General features: G+C 37.0%; 1 protein-coding gene across 1 annotated transcript in view; it reads right to left on the reverse strand.

The window, feature by feature from the left end:
• Window positions 1–1,572: 1,572 nt before the first annotated feature.
• Window positions 1,573–15,715, reverse strand: part of TAFA4 (TAFA chemokine like family member 4) — a 227,373-nt gene continuing 213,230 nt past the window's right edge. The window contains 1 exon segment of the mRNA XM_045832023.1: window positions 1,573–1,728. Coding sequence (XP_045687979.1) covers window positions 1,573–1,728 — 156 coding nt within the window.

The raw sequence follows: 15,715 nt of genomic DNA on the forward strand, positions 1-15,715 counted from the left end.
CAGCAATCATGGAGTTGTTCAATGTTGCTTATTGAGTTTTTCTTAGTCAATGCTAGGCACATGCCATCACATTTGGAATTACTCTGAGCATTCCTGAGGGCTGCAAGTAGACCATCTTAATTTTTTAACTTTGACAACAGGACAGCTTACAAAGTCTAGTGACACTCACAAAAAAAATTGGAAAAGTCCTCATATCAAGCTGAAAATAGAAGTCAAAGAATAACACAAAATAGATGCTTTTAATTAACTACTGTCAGCTATCATTTGCTGTCAGCTTATAATTTAATTCAAGTACTCTCATTGTGAGAACACTGAGTCAAGAATCCTTCCTCTGTTCCTGGGGAATACAATCATTCTTGTCCAGTGCTAGTCAGCTTTTCTTTGGAGGCCATTCCCATTTGTGTAATTAGGGGAGGAAATTAAATGTTGTAAATTTATAGACAGTCACTCTTAATTTTTGTACAATCCATCACATTCTGATCCTGTGTGTGGCAGCTTTTTTTAATAAAGGATTTTGCAGAGCACCTGCTGTGGCTAAAACATTTTATCATCTTTACTAGCTCCAAGAGTTCTAGCATTATGTCCTGTTTGATTAAAAAAATATTATCATAAACCCTGGAATTAGAAACACAACAATGTAACTGGCTGATTTCAATTGCTCATGAAGCTATTATATTTTGAGGAATAAAACTTGGTAAGTTTAATCAAAAACTATAACAGGATGAGAGATGCTTGTCTGAAACGAATAATTTCCACAATTTTGGATATTATTGAATAATGGTGTTCTCATCATGAATTAATTATAAAACTAGAAATACTCTAAGAATATCAAATTGGGTCCCCCATACTTCCTTTATCATTAAAGTTATCATTAAACTCAGAGTTGATGTTTCATCAACTCTGAGTTTAAAGGATGAAAGTGAAGAGCATTCAAGTGCTAGCAGCCACAGCACCTGGGAAGGTCACTATGTCCCAGTATCATCCTGGTGTAACTGGCTCAGTAAAGAGTCTCAAATTATAGGGATGACTCTTAGGGGAAAACTTGTTCCTAATAATACTCTTTCAAGAAGTATACAATGAGGTCTGTCCAGAAAAAGTCCAACAATTGTTAATATAATGATAATGGTCGCATACATGAACAATGATGACTCCATTGTACTAGTCAGTGGGGGTGGTAGATGCTGTTGAGTGAGCATGTACACTGTGTGTTTGTTACATTCAAAATGACTGAGCAAGAAGAGCAACAAATTTGCATCAAATTTTACATTAAGCTGGAACATTACTCTGCAGAAACTATTTGGATGATTCAGAAGGCTTTTGTGGATGATGCAGCCCAAATAAAAGTGTGATACAAAAGCTTCAAAGAAGGTCAAGAATCTGTTAAAAGTGATCCACATTCTGGAAAGACTGCAAAAAGGAGAGCACCTGAGAATGTTGAATATGTATGGGCTGCAATCAACAAAGATCAGCAACTGACACTGCAAGAACTAGAAGCTGATCTGGGAATTCCAAAAACTACTGTGTCCAAAATTTTGACACAGGATCTTGGCATGAAATGTGTTGCAGCAAAATTCACTCTGTGGCTTCTGCTGCCAGAGCAAAGATAATCGTACTGCAGTTGCTAATGCCTTTATTCAAATTGCTACCAATGAACCAGGTTTCCTCAAAAAGGTCATAACTGGGACTGAAGATGGCATCAAGGTAGGAGGGAGCAGATTCCACTTCCTCCTACATATGAGAAAAAAACCTACCTGATCTACAGAAGAACCGAGAAAACAGCCAACAGTACCCCAGTGTGCCAGTGTGTGTGTGTGTGTGTGTGTATGTATGTATGTATATATATGAAGATAGGAGACCAAAACTTATAAAGGACATGGAAAAACCAGATGGTAAGGCGAGTGCCTCAGGACAATAAAGTTTCTGGGACCAGCATGGGAAAACCAGGGCAGCTGCGGCCTCAGGCCTGGCACCCACCAGGTCTGCCACAGGGTTATTGGGAGAGAGTTGGGTCAATGGCTCCCTGCCCTGCCAAACAAGGATTGAGCAGCACCAGGAGAGTCCTGGTTGCTTGAAGTCACAGAGAGGGAAATAAGGACTAAGTGGCAAATACACAGGGGCTGTGAGCATGCACAGAGTTTGTGGATGCTGGCTGGGGAGAGTTGAGAGTTGGGCCATGATGGGGCCTGACCTTCATAGTCCCCAGTCTGGTTGGAGAATTGGGTTGTGCAAGAGTCCAGGTCTCTGTATGGAGAGGCAGGCTTGAGCAGGAGGAATTTCTCAAAAAGAACAAGTGAAAAAAGAGACACTTGGAGACTGTTTGGGGAATTCTCCTGTAGCAGCCACTCTGGCCTCCTCCCCACCCAGCAAGGTGGCACTCCCAAGGTGGCGCAGAAGGCCCAGCACACACTCCAGTAGGCCTGGGAAGAGTGGACCCCCAAACCTGAGGGACCAGAGGCAGCCTGGCTGAGCAAACATGCCCACAACCCAGGGACAGAGTGCTCTAAGGAAGCCCTGGCTCCCACACCCAAAGCCCTGGGGAGAGGAACCCCCACACACACTCATAGCCCCAAGGAGAGTACATGCTGGAAACTGTGGAACCTGAGTGACAAGAGGCTGTGGGGGAACTGGGCTGTAGGTTGATTGAGAGTGGATCAAGAAGGCAGAAAGCTAAACCAATTGCCCCTCAGCCTGCTGCAGCCAGGAAGACCAGCTAAACTGGTTTTGCCAATTTGAAACCAGCAAGAGGCTTTTTGTTGGCTTTGAAAAGTAATTCTTTATTTTTTTACTTTTATTATTTTTTTATTTTTCAACTACTTTCCTCTCTTTCCTTCTTTGTTTTATTTTTTCTTCCCTCCTTTCCAATTTATCTCTTCTTGCATCCTTCCTTCTTTTATTTTTTAATTCCCACAAGTGAGACCAAAAAAAAAAAAAAACAAAACCCTGGAACTGTGAAAAGACCAGAGTTGGACCCAAAGAGGGGTCATCGCAACAACTGAGACAGTGAGACAAATTTCACTCCACTACTACAGAGAACCTGCAAGTTATTGCATATTTGTATTATTATTTTTTCATTATTTTTACAACTTTTATTTTATTAGTATTTGTGTATTCCCCTTATTTCTGTTTAGTCTTCTTTGCTTAGTTGGTTAAATTGTATTGTTTGACTGGTTTACCTTGTTCTCTCTTTCATCACATACTGTTAATTTAGTGTCTTTTATTTCACTTGTGTTCCATTAGCACACTACAAGGTCCTATATGATTGCTGATCCATTATTATTGTAAATAATTGCTGTTCCATACAATTGTAAATACTACACAGCAACTCTGCCCACTTCACTGTTTCTTGAACTTTATTACTGTCGTGGTTAACTCTCACACACTACAAATATTTTCTATCCTTTACCCTCACTTTGCCTCATAATCTGACCTCCCACAAGCTCTCTGCTTTCTAGATCCAACTTACAATCCCTCCCCCCCACAACCAACAAGAGTCTTATCTTCTTTCCACCCTTTCTAAAAAGTGGTTAGATGGGTGGAATATCATGGTTAATACTATACATATACAAAGGATCTCCTATCTCTTCCCTAAAGGTTGATATTTTAAATATCAAAAAATACACACCCACTGTCTTAAACCATTTTGCTTCCCCCCTCCAACTGACCACAAAAAAGAGTAGGTGGAAGCAGTGAACACCACCATACTTGCTGGAAAAAGAAACCCTCCAACAAAGGAACCACCAACAGATAACAATGGAAGAAGGTGAAGGAGGGAGTTGAAGCCACAGTAACCTCAACCCAGGACCTATCTGGAAATACAACTAAATAGTGGAGAAATTACTCAGAACAAACAACTGAACAACAGAATGAAAGAATCATCAGAACCTTGTACATACAAAAGAACGAGCTGCAACACAACCTGCCCACACCAGCACAACAAAATGCAAGAGGTGGTGGACACAGCGACACTCAGCTAACCAGCTGGTGGGAAGGACACACTAAAGAAAGACCCAACCCAAAGACAAACACAGAGCCAAGATAAATGACAGCTCAAGACCAGTGAGCTCAGAAGATCAAGGAGATGGCACCACTGAATCACACAGGTATTCTACCAGAGAAGTTCAAACCATTAACTCAGGGAGTCAGAACAGATCAATTTAATAAGAAGATACTAACAAGAAGAATCTCAAAAACAATGAGAAGACAAAGAAACAATCCCCAAATGAAAGGAAAGGAGAAAGCCTCAAAAAGAATGGTAAAACAAATAGAGGTAAGTCAACTATCAGATATTGAGTTCAAAGAAATGATTATCAGGAAGCTCGATGAGCTCCCAGAAATTATCAGAAAATACAGGGAGAATACAATGAACTCACTGCTAACTATATCAACATGAAAAAGGAAATACAAACTATCAACAAGGGCCAAGAGCATATGAATACAATTTCTGAACTAAAGAAAACAGTAGAAAGAATCAAAAGCAGGCCAGATGAAGAAGACAATTGGACCAGGAAGCTGGAGGACAAGGTAGAAAAAAAACACCCAGAAAGAGAAAGAAAAGGAAAAGAGGTTCACAAAGAATGAAGAGGGACTAAGGGAAATGCAGGACAATATGAAATGTAATAATATCTGTATAATAGGGATACCAGAAGGAGAAGAGGAGACAGGGATAGAAAACCTGTTGGAAAAAGTAACAATGGAAAACTTCCCTGATTTGATGAGAGAAAAAGTCACAAAAATCCAGGCAACACAGAGAGTCCCAATCAAGAGGAACACAAAGAGGCCCACATCCAGACACATCATATTAAAATGGCAAAATTTCAAGACAAGAGAGAATCTTAAAGGCAGCAATGGAGAAACAGGAAGTAACATACAAGAGAGCCGGGATAGGACTAGCAACTAACTTCTCAATGAAAATGCTCCAAAACAGAAAGGAATGGAAAGGAATATTCCAAGGAAATGAAACATTTCCAATGAAAACCAGAGACCTGCAACCAAGACTACACTACGCTGCAAGGCTAACAATTAAAATGGAAGGCCAAATAAGGACCTTCCAGACAAAAGAAGTCTAAAAGAATACACCTCCACCAAACAAGCACTGCAAAAAATGCTAAAGGGCCTGCTTTAAGGAAAGGAAGGAAAAGAGAGAGAGAGAGAAACACAGGTATGAAAACGGCAATGAATAAGTACCTAAAAATAATAACCTTAAATATAAATGCATTAAATGCTCCAATCAAAAGACATATAATAGCTGAATGGATAAGAAAGCATGATGCAGCATATTCTGCCTACAAGAGACCCACCTCAGGATAAAAGACCTGCACAGGCTTAAAGTGAAGGGCTGGAAACAAATCTTCCAAGCAAATGGACATGAAAAAAGAGCTGGGTAGCAATACTCATATCAGACAAAATGGACTTCAAAGAAAAGGTCATAAAGAGACACCTAGAAGGTCACTTCATAATAATCAAGGGAAGAATCCACCAAGAAGATATAAACATTGTAAATATATGCACCTGACATAGGAGAACCCAAATACATAAAGAATATCTTGGAGGACTTCAAGAAAGCTATTGACAGCAACACAATTATAGTAGGGGATTTTAACACTCCACTGTCAAAAATTGACAGATCTTACAAACAAAATCTCAAAAAACATAATGTGGCATTAAACAATGCCCTAGATGAAATGGACTTAACTCACATATATAGGGCCCTTCATCCCAAAGAAGTTAAATACACATTCTTTCAATTGTACATGGAACATTTTCAAAGATAGGCCACATGATAGGACACAAAACAAGCCTCAACAAATTCAAGAAAATTAAAGTCATACCAAGCATTTTCTCTGACCAAAAGGGACTGAAACTAGAAAGCAACCTCATGGGGAAAACAAAAAAACCAAAACACTCAAAATAATGAAGATTAAATAGCATGCAAATAAACAATGAATGGTTCAAGAATGAGATTAGGGAAGAAATGAAAAAGTTTCTGGAAACAAATGAAAATGAACTCACAACAACCCAAAACTTATGGAATACAGCAAAGGCAGTCCTGAGAGGGAAGTTCATAATGATATAGGCCTACCTAAAAAAGATAAAAACATTTCAAACAAACAAACTAACCCTATGTCTACATGAACTTGAGGAACAACAACAAAGACAGCCCAGAGCAAGTAGAAGGAAGGAAATAACCAAGATCAGAGCAGAAATAAAGGACATAGACACTAGAAGCACAATTCTAAGGATCAATGAATCCAGGAGCTGGTTCTTGGAAAAGATAAACAAAATTGACAAGACTTAAGCAGACTCATCAAGAAAAAAAGAGATAGGACCCAAATAAACACAATCAGAAATGAAAGAGGCCGGATGAAAACTGGCACCACAGTAATACAAAGGATTGTAAGATATTACTATGAACAATTATAAGCCAAGAAATTGGAAAGCCTAGGTGAAATGGACAAATCTCTAGAAAAAATATAATCTTCCAAAATTCAATGACGACGAAGCAGAAAGCCTGAACAGACCAATGAGAGCAGACAAAATTGAAGCAGTAATCAAGAAACTTCTGACACACAAAAGCTCTGGACCACATGGATTCACAGGAGAATTCTGCAAAGCATTTAAGGAAGAGCTAACCCTGTCCTTCACAGACTATTCCAAAAAATCCAAAAGATGGAAGACTTCCAAACTCTTTTTATGAAGCCAGCATCATCCTAATCCCAAAACCAGATAAAGACACAACAAAGAAAGAAAACTTTAGGCCAATATTGCTGATGAACATAGATGTGAAAATCCTCAACAATATATTGGCAAACTGCATCCAACAATACATTAAAAAGATCATACATCATGATCAAGTGGGATTCATCCCAGGGATGCAAGGATGGGTCAATATTAGCAAATCAGTAAATGTAATACATCACATAAACAAAAGCAAAGGCAAAAATCACATGATTATATCAATAGATGCGGAAAAAAGCATCTGATAAGGTACAGCACCCATTCATGATAAAAATACTCAGCAAAGTGGGAATAGAGGGAGCATTTCTCAACATAATAAAGGCTATATATGAGAGACCTACAGCCCACATCATACACAATGGACAAAAATTTAGCACTTTCCCAGTAAGATCAGGAACAAGACATGGTTGTACACTTTCACCACTTCTTTTCAATATAGTATTGGATGTTTTAACCACAACAATCAGACAAGAAAAGGAAATAAAAGGCATCTAAATCAGAAAGGGCGAAACAAAACTGTCACTGTTTGAAGATGAAATGATAGTGTACATAGAAAATCCTATAAATTCCACAAAAAAACTTCTCAACCTAATAAATGAATTTGGGAAAACAGCAGGATATAAAGTCAATATCCAAAAATCAAAGGCATTTTTGTATACCAACAATGAATCAGCAGAAGCAGAAATCAAGAAAAATATCCCATTTGATATAGCAAGAAGAAAAACAAAATACTTAGGAATAAACCTAGCCAAGCAGGTAAAAATCCTGCACTCATAAAACTACACAACTCTGAAGAAAGAAATCAAGAAAGACACAAACAAATGGAAACATATACCGTGTTCATGGATTGAAAGAATTAACATCAACAAAATGTCCATGCTACCCAAAGCAATTTAAACATTCAATGCAATGCCTATTAAAGTACCGATCACATATTTCACAAACATAGAACAAACACTTCAAAAAAATATATGGAACCATAAAGGACCTGGAATAGCCGCTGCAATTTTGAGAAAGAAAAACAAAGTAGGAGGGATCACAATACCTGATACCAAACTATATAGCAATGCCACTGTAATCGAAAGAACCTGATACTGGCATAAAAACAGACACATGGACCAATGGAACAGAACAGAGAACCCAGAATAAACCCAAGTCTCTACGGTCAATTAATATTTGACAAACGGTGAAGAATGTAATGGAGTAAAAATAGCCTCGTCAACAAATGGTGTTGGGAGAGCTGGACAGCTACATGCAAAAAAAAAAAAAAAATGAAACTTGATCACCAACTTACATGATATACAAAAAGGTGAATAAAAGACTTTAATATAAGTTGTGACACCATAAAAGTCCTGGAGGAAAATATTGGCAGGAAAATTTCAGACATTCTACCCAGCAACATCTTCATTGATATGTCCCCTAAAGCAAGGGACATAAAGAAATGAATAAACAAATGTGACCTCATCAAATTAAAAAAGCTTCTTTGTGGCTAAAGAAACCAGCATTAAAATGAAAAGAGAACCAACTGTATGAGGAAATATATGGGCCAGTGATATATGGACAAGGGTTTGATCTCCAAAATATATAAAGAAGTCACACATCTCCACTCCAGGAGGACAAACAACCCAATTAAAAAATGGGCAAAAAAACTTGAACAGACACTTCTCCAAGGAGGACATACAGAGGGCCCAGAGGCATATGAAAAGACGCTCAGTATCTCTAGCTATCAGAGAGATGCAAATTAAAACCTCAATGAGGTACCACTTCACACCAGTCAGAATGACCATCATAAACAAAAGCAACAAACAACAAGTGTTGGAGAAGATGTGGAGAAAAGGGAACCCTAGTACACTGTTGGTGGAAATGCAGACTGGTGCAGCAACTGTGGAAAACAGTATGGAATTTCTTCAGAAAACTAAAAATGGAACTGCCTTTTGACCTGACAATTCCACTGCTGGGATTATATCCGAAGAGCCTGAAACAATCCAAAAGAACTATGCACACCAATGTTCATAGCAGCACAACTTACAATAGCCAAGTGCTGGAAGCAACCTAAGTGCCCATCAGTAAATGAATGGATCAAAAAACTATGGTACATTTGCACAATGGAATACTATGCAGCAGAGAGAAAGAAGGAGCTCCTTCCCTTTGGGACAGCATGGATGGAATTGGAAAGCACTATGCTAAGTGAAATAAGTCAGGCGGTGAGGGACAAACACCATACTATCTCACTTTTAACAGTAACCTAATCAACAAAAGAAAGCAAAAATATAACCAGAGACATTGAAATTAAGAACAATCTAACAAAAACCAGAGGGGTGGGGGAGGGGGAGGGGGACAATGGGGGAAAGGGTTTTTGGGAACTACTATAAAGGCCACATGGACAAAGTCAAGGGGAAGGGTAGAATCAAAAGAGGCAGGTGGATTTGGCTGGTTGGGGGGAGTAGTGGGCGGAAAATGCAGAAAGCTGCAATTGAATAACAATAAAATAATTTTTTAAAAAACAAGAGTTTGGGAAAAGAAGAGTGAGAATGTTCAATATGGTCAAGTTCTTTAACTGCTAAAAGCCTCAATTTCTTCATCTCTAAAACAGAGATAATTTCAATCACTATATGACATCATTTGTGAAGAATAAATGAGATAACATATGTCAAACTTTTAGCACAGGACCTGGCACGAGACAAGCTTACAACATGTCTGGATAGTAGAAACTTCCTACACAATCTATCATTATATTACTTTATAACTAGGGTATGATTATTTATTCATTTGGACTCTGCTATAGTCTGCTTCACACCACTCAACAGCAAGTAATTAATTAAATTTACACTTTAAGATACTAAAAAAAAGAGCAAACTAAGACCAACACAAGAAGAAGAAGGAAATAATAAAGATTAGAGCCAAAATAAATGAAATAAAAAGTAGGAAAAAAATAGAGGAAATAAAAAAGTTGATTCTTTGAAAAAATCAACAAAATAGACAAATCTTCAGCTAGACTGACCAAAGGAAATCAATCAAATTATTAAATCACACATAAAAGTGGAAGCTTTGCCCTGGCTGGTGTACCTCAGTGGATTGAGCACTGGCCTGTTAACCAAAGGGTTACTGGTTTGCTTCCCAGGCAGGGCACATGCCTGGGTTGTGGGTCAGGTCTCCAATAGGGGGCACGTGAGAGGCAACCACACATTGAGGTTTCTCTCCCTCTCTTTCTCCTTCCCTTCCACTCTCTCTAAAAATAAATAAATAAAATATTTTTAAAAACAAATAAAATAGCCTGGCTGTTGCTGCTCAGTGGATTAAGCACTGACCTGTGAACCAAAAGGTCACAGGCTCGATTCCCACTCAGGGTACATGCCTGAGTTTCTGGCCAGGTCCCCAGTAGGGGGTGCCTAAGAGGCAACCACACATTGATGTTTCCCTCTTTCTCCCTCCCATCCCCTCTGTTTAAAAAGAAATAAATAAATTTTTATTAAAAAAAAAAGAGAACAAACTGACAGTAACCAGAGGGGAGGTGAGAGGGGGATTATGGGGGAAGAAAGAGGAGGGGGTCATCAAGGAACACATGGATAAAGACAAAGGGGCATAGGACTGAGGGCTGAAGGTGGGGATGGATGGAGCAGGAGGGAACAGTGGGGAGAAAATGGAGACGACTCTAACTGAACAATTTAAAAAAATAAATTTAAAAAATCTAACCTACATTTAAAAAAAGATTTTTACACTGAGATACAAAAAATTATTGAAATAAATGGAAACCCATGTTCATGAATTAAAAGATTTAATTTTTAACCACCGAATTTCTTTTTATTTATTTTTTCTTTTTAAAATTATTTTTCAAGTACAACTGTCTCCAACATGCCCCCACTAATCCCCCTCACCCCAGCCATCCCCACCTCCCACCCTATATCTGACCCCTCTTTGGCTCTGTCCATGTGCCTTTTATACATATTCCTTAATGACCCTTCCCTCTTTTCCTCCCATTATCTCTTCCCACCTCCCCTCTGGTTACTGTCAGTTTGTTCTTAATTTCAATGTCTCTGGTTATATTTTGCTTGCTTGTTTCTTTTGTTGATTAGGTTCCACTTATAGGTGAGGTAATACGGTATTTGTCTTTCACCACCTGGTTTATAGCATAATGCTCTCCATTTCCATCCAAGCTGTCACAAAGGGCAGGAGCTTTTCTTTCATTCTGCTGCATAGTATTCCACCATGTAAATGAGTGGATTAAAAAACTTAATATTGTTAAGATAGTAATGCTCACCAATTTATATTCAGATGCAGTGACATCTCCATCAAAATTCCAGCTGTTTTATGAAAATTTGCAAGATGCCCCCTAAATTAATAAGGAAATGCCAGGCACCTGGAATAATCAAAACAATCTCAAAAAGAACAAAATCTCACCTGAAAATTTTAAAACTTAATACAAAGTTACAGTAACCCAGACACTGTGGTACTAGCATAAGGATATCTAGGTCAATAAAATAGAATTTAGGGAACAGAACAAAAACATATTTATGGTCAACTAATTTTCAACAGAATGACAATTCAATGAGTGAATAAGAGCCACTTCAGAAAACAGTACTGAGAGAACTAGATGTCCACATATAAAAACAGTAAACTTGTACCCCTGCTGTGGTAGGTTGAATAATGTCCTCAAAGATATCTGGTACTACTTGTAAATGTTACTTCATTAGGAAAAAAGTCTTTGCAGATGTGATTAAGGATTTTAAGATCTGGAGATTATTTTGAATTATCAGGGTGGCACACAAGTGTCTTTATAAGAGGGAAGCACAGTCAGTAGGGTATAAGGCATGTGACCACTAAGGTAGAATCTTGAGTGATGCAATCACAAGCCAAAGAATGTCAGCAGCAGTCCAGTAGAAGAAAGAGTCAAATAAATAAATAAATTAAATAGATATTTCCTTTGTACCTCCAGAGGGAGCACAATCTGCTCACACATAGATTCTGCCCAGTAAAACCAATTGCAGATATCTAGCCTCAAGAATGTGGGAGAATAAGTTTCTGTTGGTTTAAGTCACCAAGTCTGTGACAAGTTGTTACAGAAACTATAAAAAACTAATATGCCTACCTTACTTCATATAAAAAAATTAGCTCAAAAGAAATAAAAAATTAATATGCAAGAGTACAAATTATATAACACAAAAGAAAACACAAAAAGCAACAAAAGCTGAATTTCATCAAAATTAAAAATTTTGTGCATTAAAGGACACTATCAAAGAGCATTCAAAGGCAGCCCACAAAATGAAAGAAAATATGCATCATATGTCTGCTGAGGATCTAATATCCAAATATATAAAGAACTCTTACATCTCAATAATAAAAATTCAACCAAATTTAAAAACAGCACAGTATTTGAACAGGTATATCTCAGAAAACATATAAGAGAGCAGTGAGCATATAAAATGATAATCACATCATTAGTCATTATGGAAATAAAAATAAAACCACTAGATAGTACCACATCACACTCATTGGAATGTCTATAATATTTTTAAAAATAAGAATGTGGGGAGCATTATGCTAAGTGAAATAAGCCAGGCAGTGAAAGACAAATACCATATGATCTTACCTATAAGTGGAACCTAATCAACAGAACAAAGCAATTGAAGTAAAACCAAAAACCTTGAATTAAAGAACTGATCGTAACCAGAGGGGAGGGGGAAGGGGAAGGGAGATAATGGGGGAAAGTAGGGGAAGGTCCTTCAAGGAATGTGTATCAAGGACACATGGACAAAGCCAAAGGGGGTAGGTTCAAGGGTGGGAGGCAGGGATGGGCAAGGTGGAGGACTGAAAATGGAGACAACTGTACTTGAACAACAACAACAAAAAAGAATGTGGAGAGACTGAAATCCTCATTCATTCCTGGAACATAAAATGATGCAACCACTTTGCAAAACAATTTGGCAATTTATCAAAAAGTTAATGATAGAGTTACTGTATGACCCAGTAGTTACACTAGTAGGTCTATACTCAAGAGAATTGAAAACACATGTCCACACACAAACTTGCACACAAATGTTTGTAGCAGCAATATTCTTTTTTAACTTTTTTATGTTGTTCAAGTACACTTGTCTCCGTTTTTCTGACACCACTCTCCCACCCAAGTCATCCCCAATTCCCACCCTTAATCCTACCTCCCTTTGCCTTTGTCCCTATGTCCTTTACAGATGTTCGTGAAAACCCTTCCCTCTTTCACCACCCATTATCCCCTCCGACCTCCCCTCTGGTTACTGTCAGTTTGTTCTTAATTTCAATGTCTCCGGTTATATTTTGCTTGCTTGTTTGTTTTGTTGACTAAGTTCCACTTATAGGTGAGATCATATGGTATTTGCCTTTTATCTCCTGGCTTATTTCACTTAGCATAATGCTCTCCAGGTCCACCCATGCTGTCACAAAAGGGTAGGAGCTCCTTATTTCTTTCTGCTGCATAGTATTTTATCAAGTAAATGTACCACAGTTTTTTGATCCACTCATTTACTGATGGGCACTTATGTTGCTTCCAGCATTTGGCTGTTGTAAATTGTGAGTACCATTATTCTTAAAAGTTAAAAAGTAAAAACAATCCAAATGTCTACCAGCTGATAAATGAATAAACAGAAACTGCTACATCCATACAACATTAATTAGTCATAAAAAGAATGAATGTTAATTCTTAGGATGGACCTAAGAATTATGTTAATTGAACAAATCCAGACACAAAGAAACACAATTGTATGATTCCATTTTATTTATTTATGTGTAGAATGGGCAAATCAATAGAGACAGCCAGTAGACTGGTAAGGAAATGAGAGATAGAAATGTAGAGTGACTGTTAATAGGTTGTTATTTCACCCAAATGAAAATGTTCTGGAATTAGATAGTGATGGTGCTTATAGAACCTTTTGAATATGAAGGATGAATTTTATGGTGTCAATTACATCTCAATAGAAAAGAAAACAAAACAAAGAGGCAGAGTAAGCTGTTCATTGCCATACACAAAGTATCACTATCTGTTTATGTCTAAGGCAGATCAGTTTTCTAAAATTTGTTATCTTATCAGTTTCTCCTAAACATTTTTCTTCTTGGCTCCTCACCAGGTTAAATTCCTTTAGGACACTTCCATTTCTGGTCATATGGAATAGAAGTACTTTCCTTATTTCTCCCTGTAAATACAAATGAAAACTCTGGACAAACATAACTAAAGTTATGGTAGAAGGAAGAAGACAGACTTGCTAGGGAGCTTGGGATCCAGAGAACAACATGGTATTGAATTCCTTAGGTTTACTCTCTGTCTTATCTATACCTCAGACCTGGTGCTGGAGAAACCATTACCTGGAAACGTCACTGGGTTTTCACAAGGAAATCCCCAGGCCCTCATGGTTTCACAGAAAAGTCTACCAATGCCTAAAGAATAATTAACACCAACTCTAAATCATCTCTCCTCAAAAACATAAGATGAAGGAACACTTTCCTATGTATTTTATGAAGTTAGTATTGTTTTGATACCAGGCTAGACAAAGGCAATACAAAAAAGAGAACCTACACACCAACAACCTTCATGAATATAAACACAAAAGTCCTTTAAAAATATTTATAAATAGAATTCAGTAAAATGTGAAAAGAAATATTCACTGTAACCAAGTGGAGCTTATTCCAAGAATGCAAAGTTGTTATAATATTCAGATACCAATCAGTAAAATTTACCCTCTTATGTGTTAAAGAAGAAACAGGACAAGATTATATCAATTATTACAGGGAAAAGCATTTGACAACATTCATTACCTAATGGTGATCTTTTAAGAGTCTTTTAATGGCTCTTTTTTAAGAGTCAGAAAAAGTAGAGGTGAACTCTCTTGACTTGATAAAGCGAACCTACAAACACCTGCAGCAATCATTATTCTATATGGTAAAAGAATAAATGCTTGTCCCCTAACATCAGAACAAAGTAAAGATGACTGCTCTCACCAGATTTATTCAACATGGTACAAAAATTTAGGCAGCACAATAAGGAAAGAAAAGGCACAAGTATTAGAGTGGAAGAAATGAAATTGCTTCTTTTTGCAGATGGCATGTTCTACATGGAAAATCTCAAAGAATGTTTTAAAAAAAACCTCTTAGAACAAAGAACTTCTAAATGAGTTCAGTAAGCTCTCAGGATACCTGATCAATATCATACAAAAACAATTGGATTTCTATATACTAGTAATGGACATATGAAAAATAAATTTAACATACAATACCATCTACAATTATTCCAAAAACATGAAATATTTAGGTGTGAATTTATCAAGACCTGTATAAAACTTGTATGATGAAAATTGCACAGTGCTGACAAAGGAAATCAAGACCTAAATTAATTGAGAGATATTCCAGGTTCATGAATTGGATGACACCAATTAGTAAATGTCACCTTATCTCAAATTAATGTATAGGCTTAACACAATTGTATTTTTGTAGATAATCAAGACTACTCTAAAATTTATATGGAAAGGCAATGAAACTAGAATAGCTCAAAATAATTCTCAAAAATAAAAATAAGAATAAAATAGAAAGAATCATGCTATCAGTTTTATAATTTACTATATGTTGTCATGACTGTATGTTTGTTGTAGGGATAGACACATAGATAAATGGAAAAGAATAGAGAATCCAAAATGAGACTCTCACATATATGACCAACTGATCTTTGACAATGGTGCAAAAACAAATCAATGGGGGAAGGTTACTCTTTTCAAAACATAGTTTGTACCATAGGCAAAAAATGAACATTTTTACTTAAAAAAAGTAAACCTCACACATTATAGAAAAAATAACTCAAAATGGATCATAGGTTTAAATGTAAAGTGAGAAATTATAAAACTTACAGAAGATAACTTGGGACAAATGGAAGAGTTTAATAATGAAAGGTTGTGAGACATGAAACAGAAAACATGAACTATTCAAGAAAAAATTGATAAATTGGGCCACCTCAAAATTTAAAATT

This window comes from Phyllostomus hastatus, unplaced genomic scaffold, assembly GCF_019186645.2.
Source record: "Phyllostomus hastatus isolate PE091 unplaced genomic scaffold, TTU_PhHast_1.1 phas_contig_16, whole genome shotgun sequence".
NCBI classification, from domain to species: Eukaryota; Metazoa; Chordata; class Mammalia; order Chiroptera; family Phyllostomidae; genus Phyllostomus; species Phyllostomus hastatus.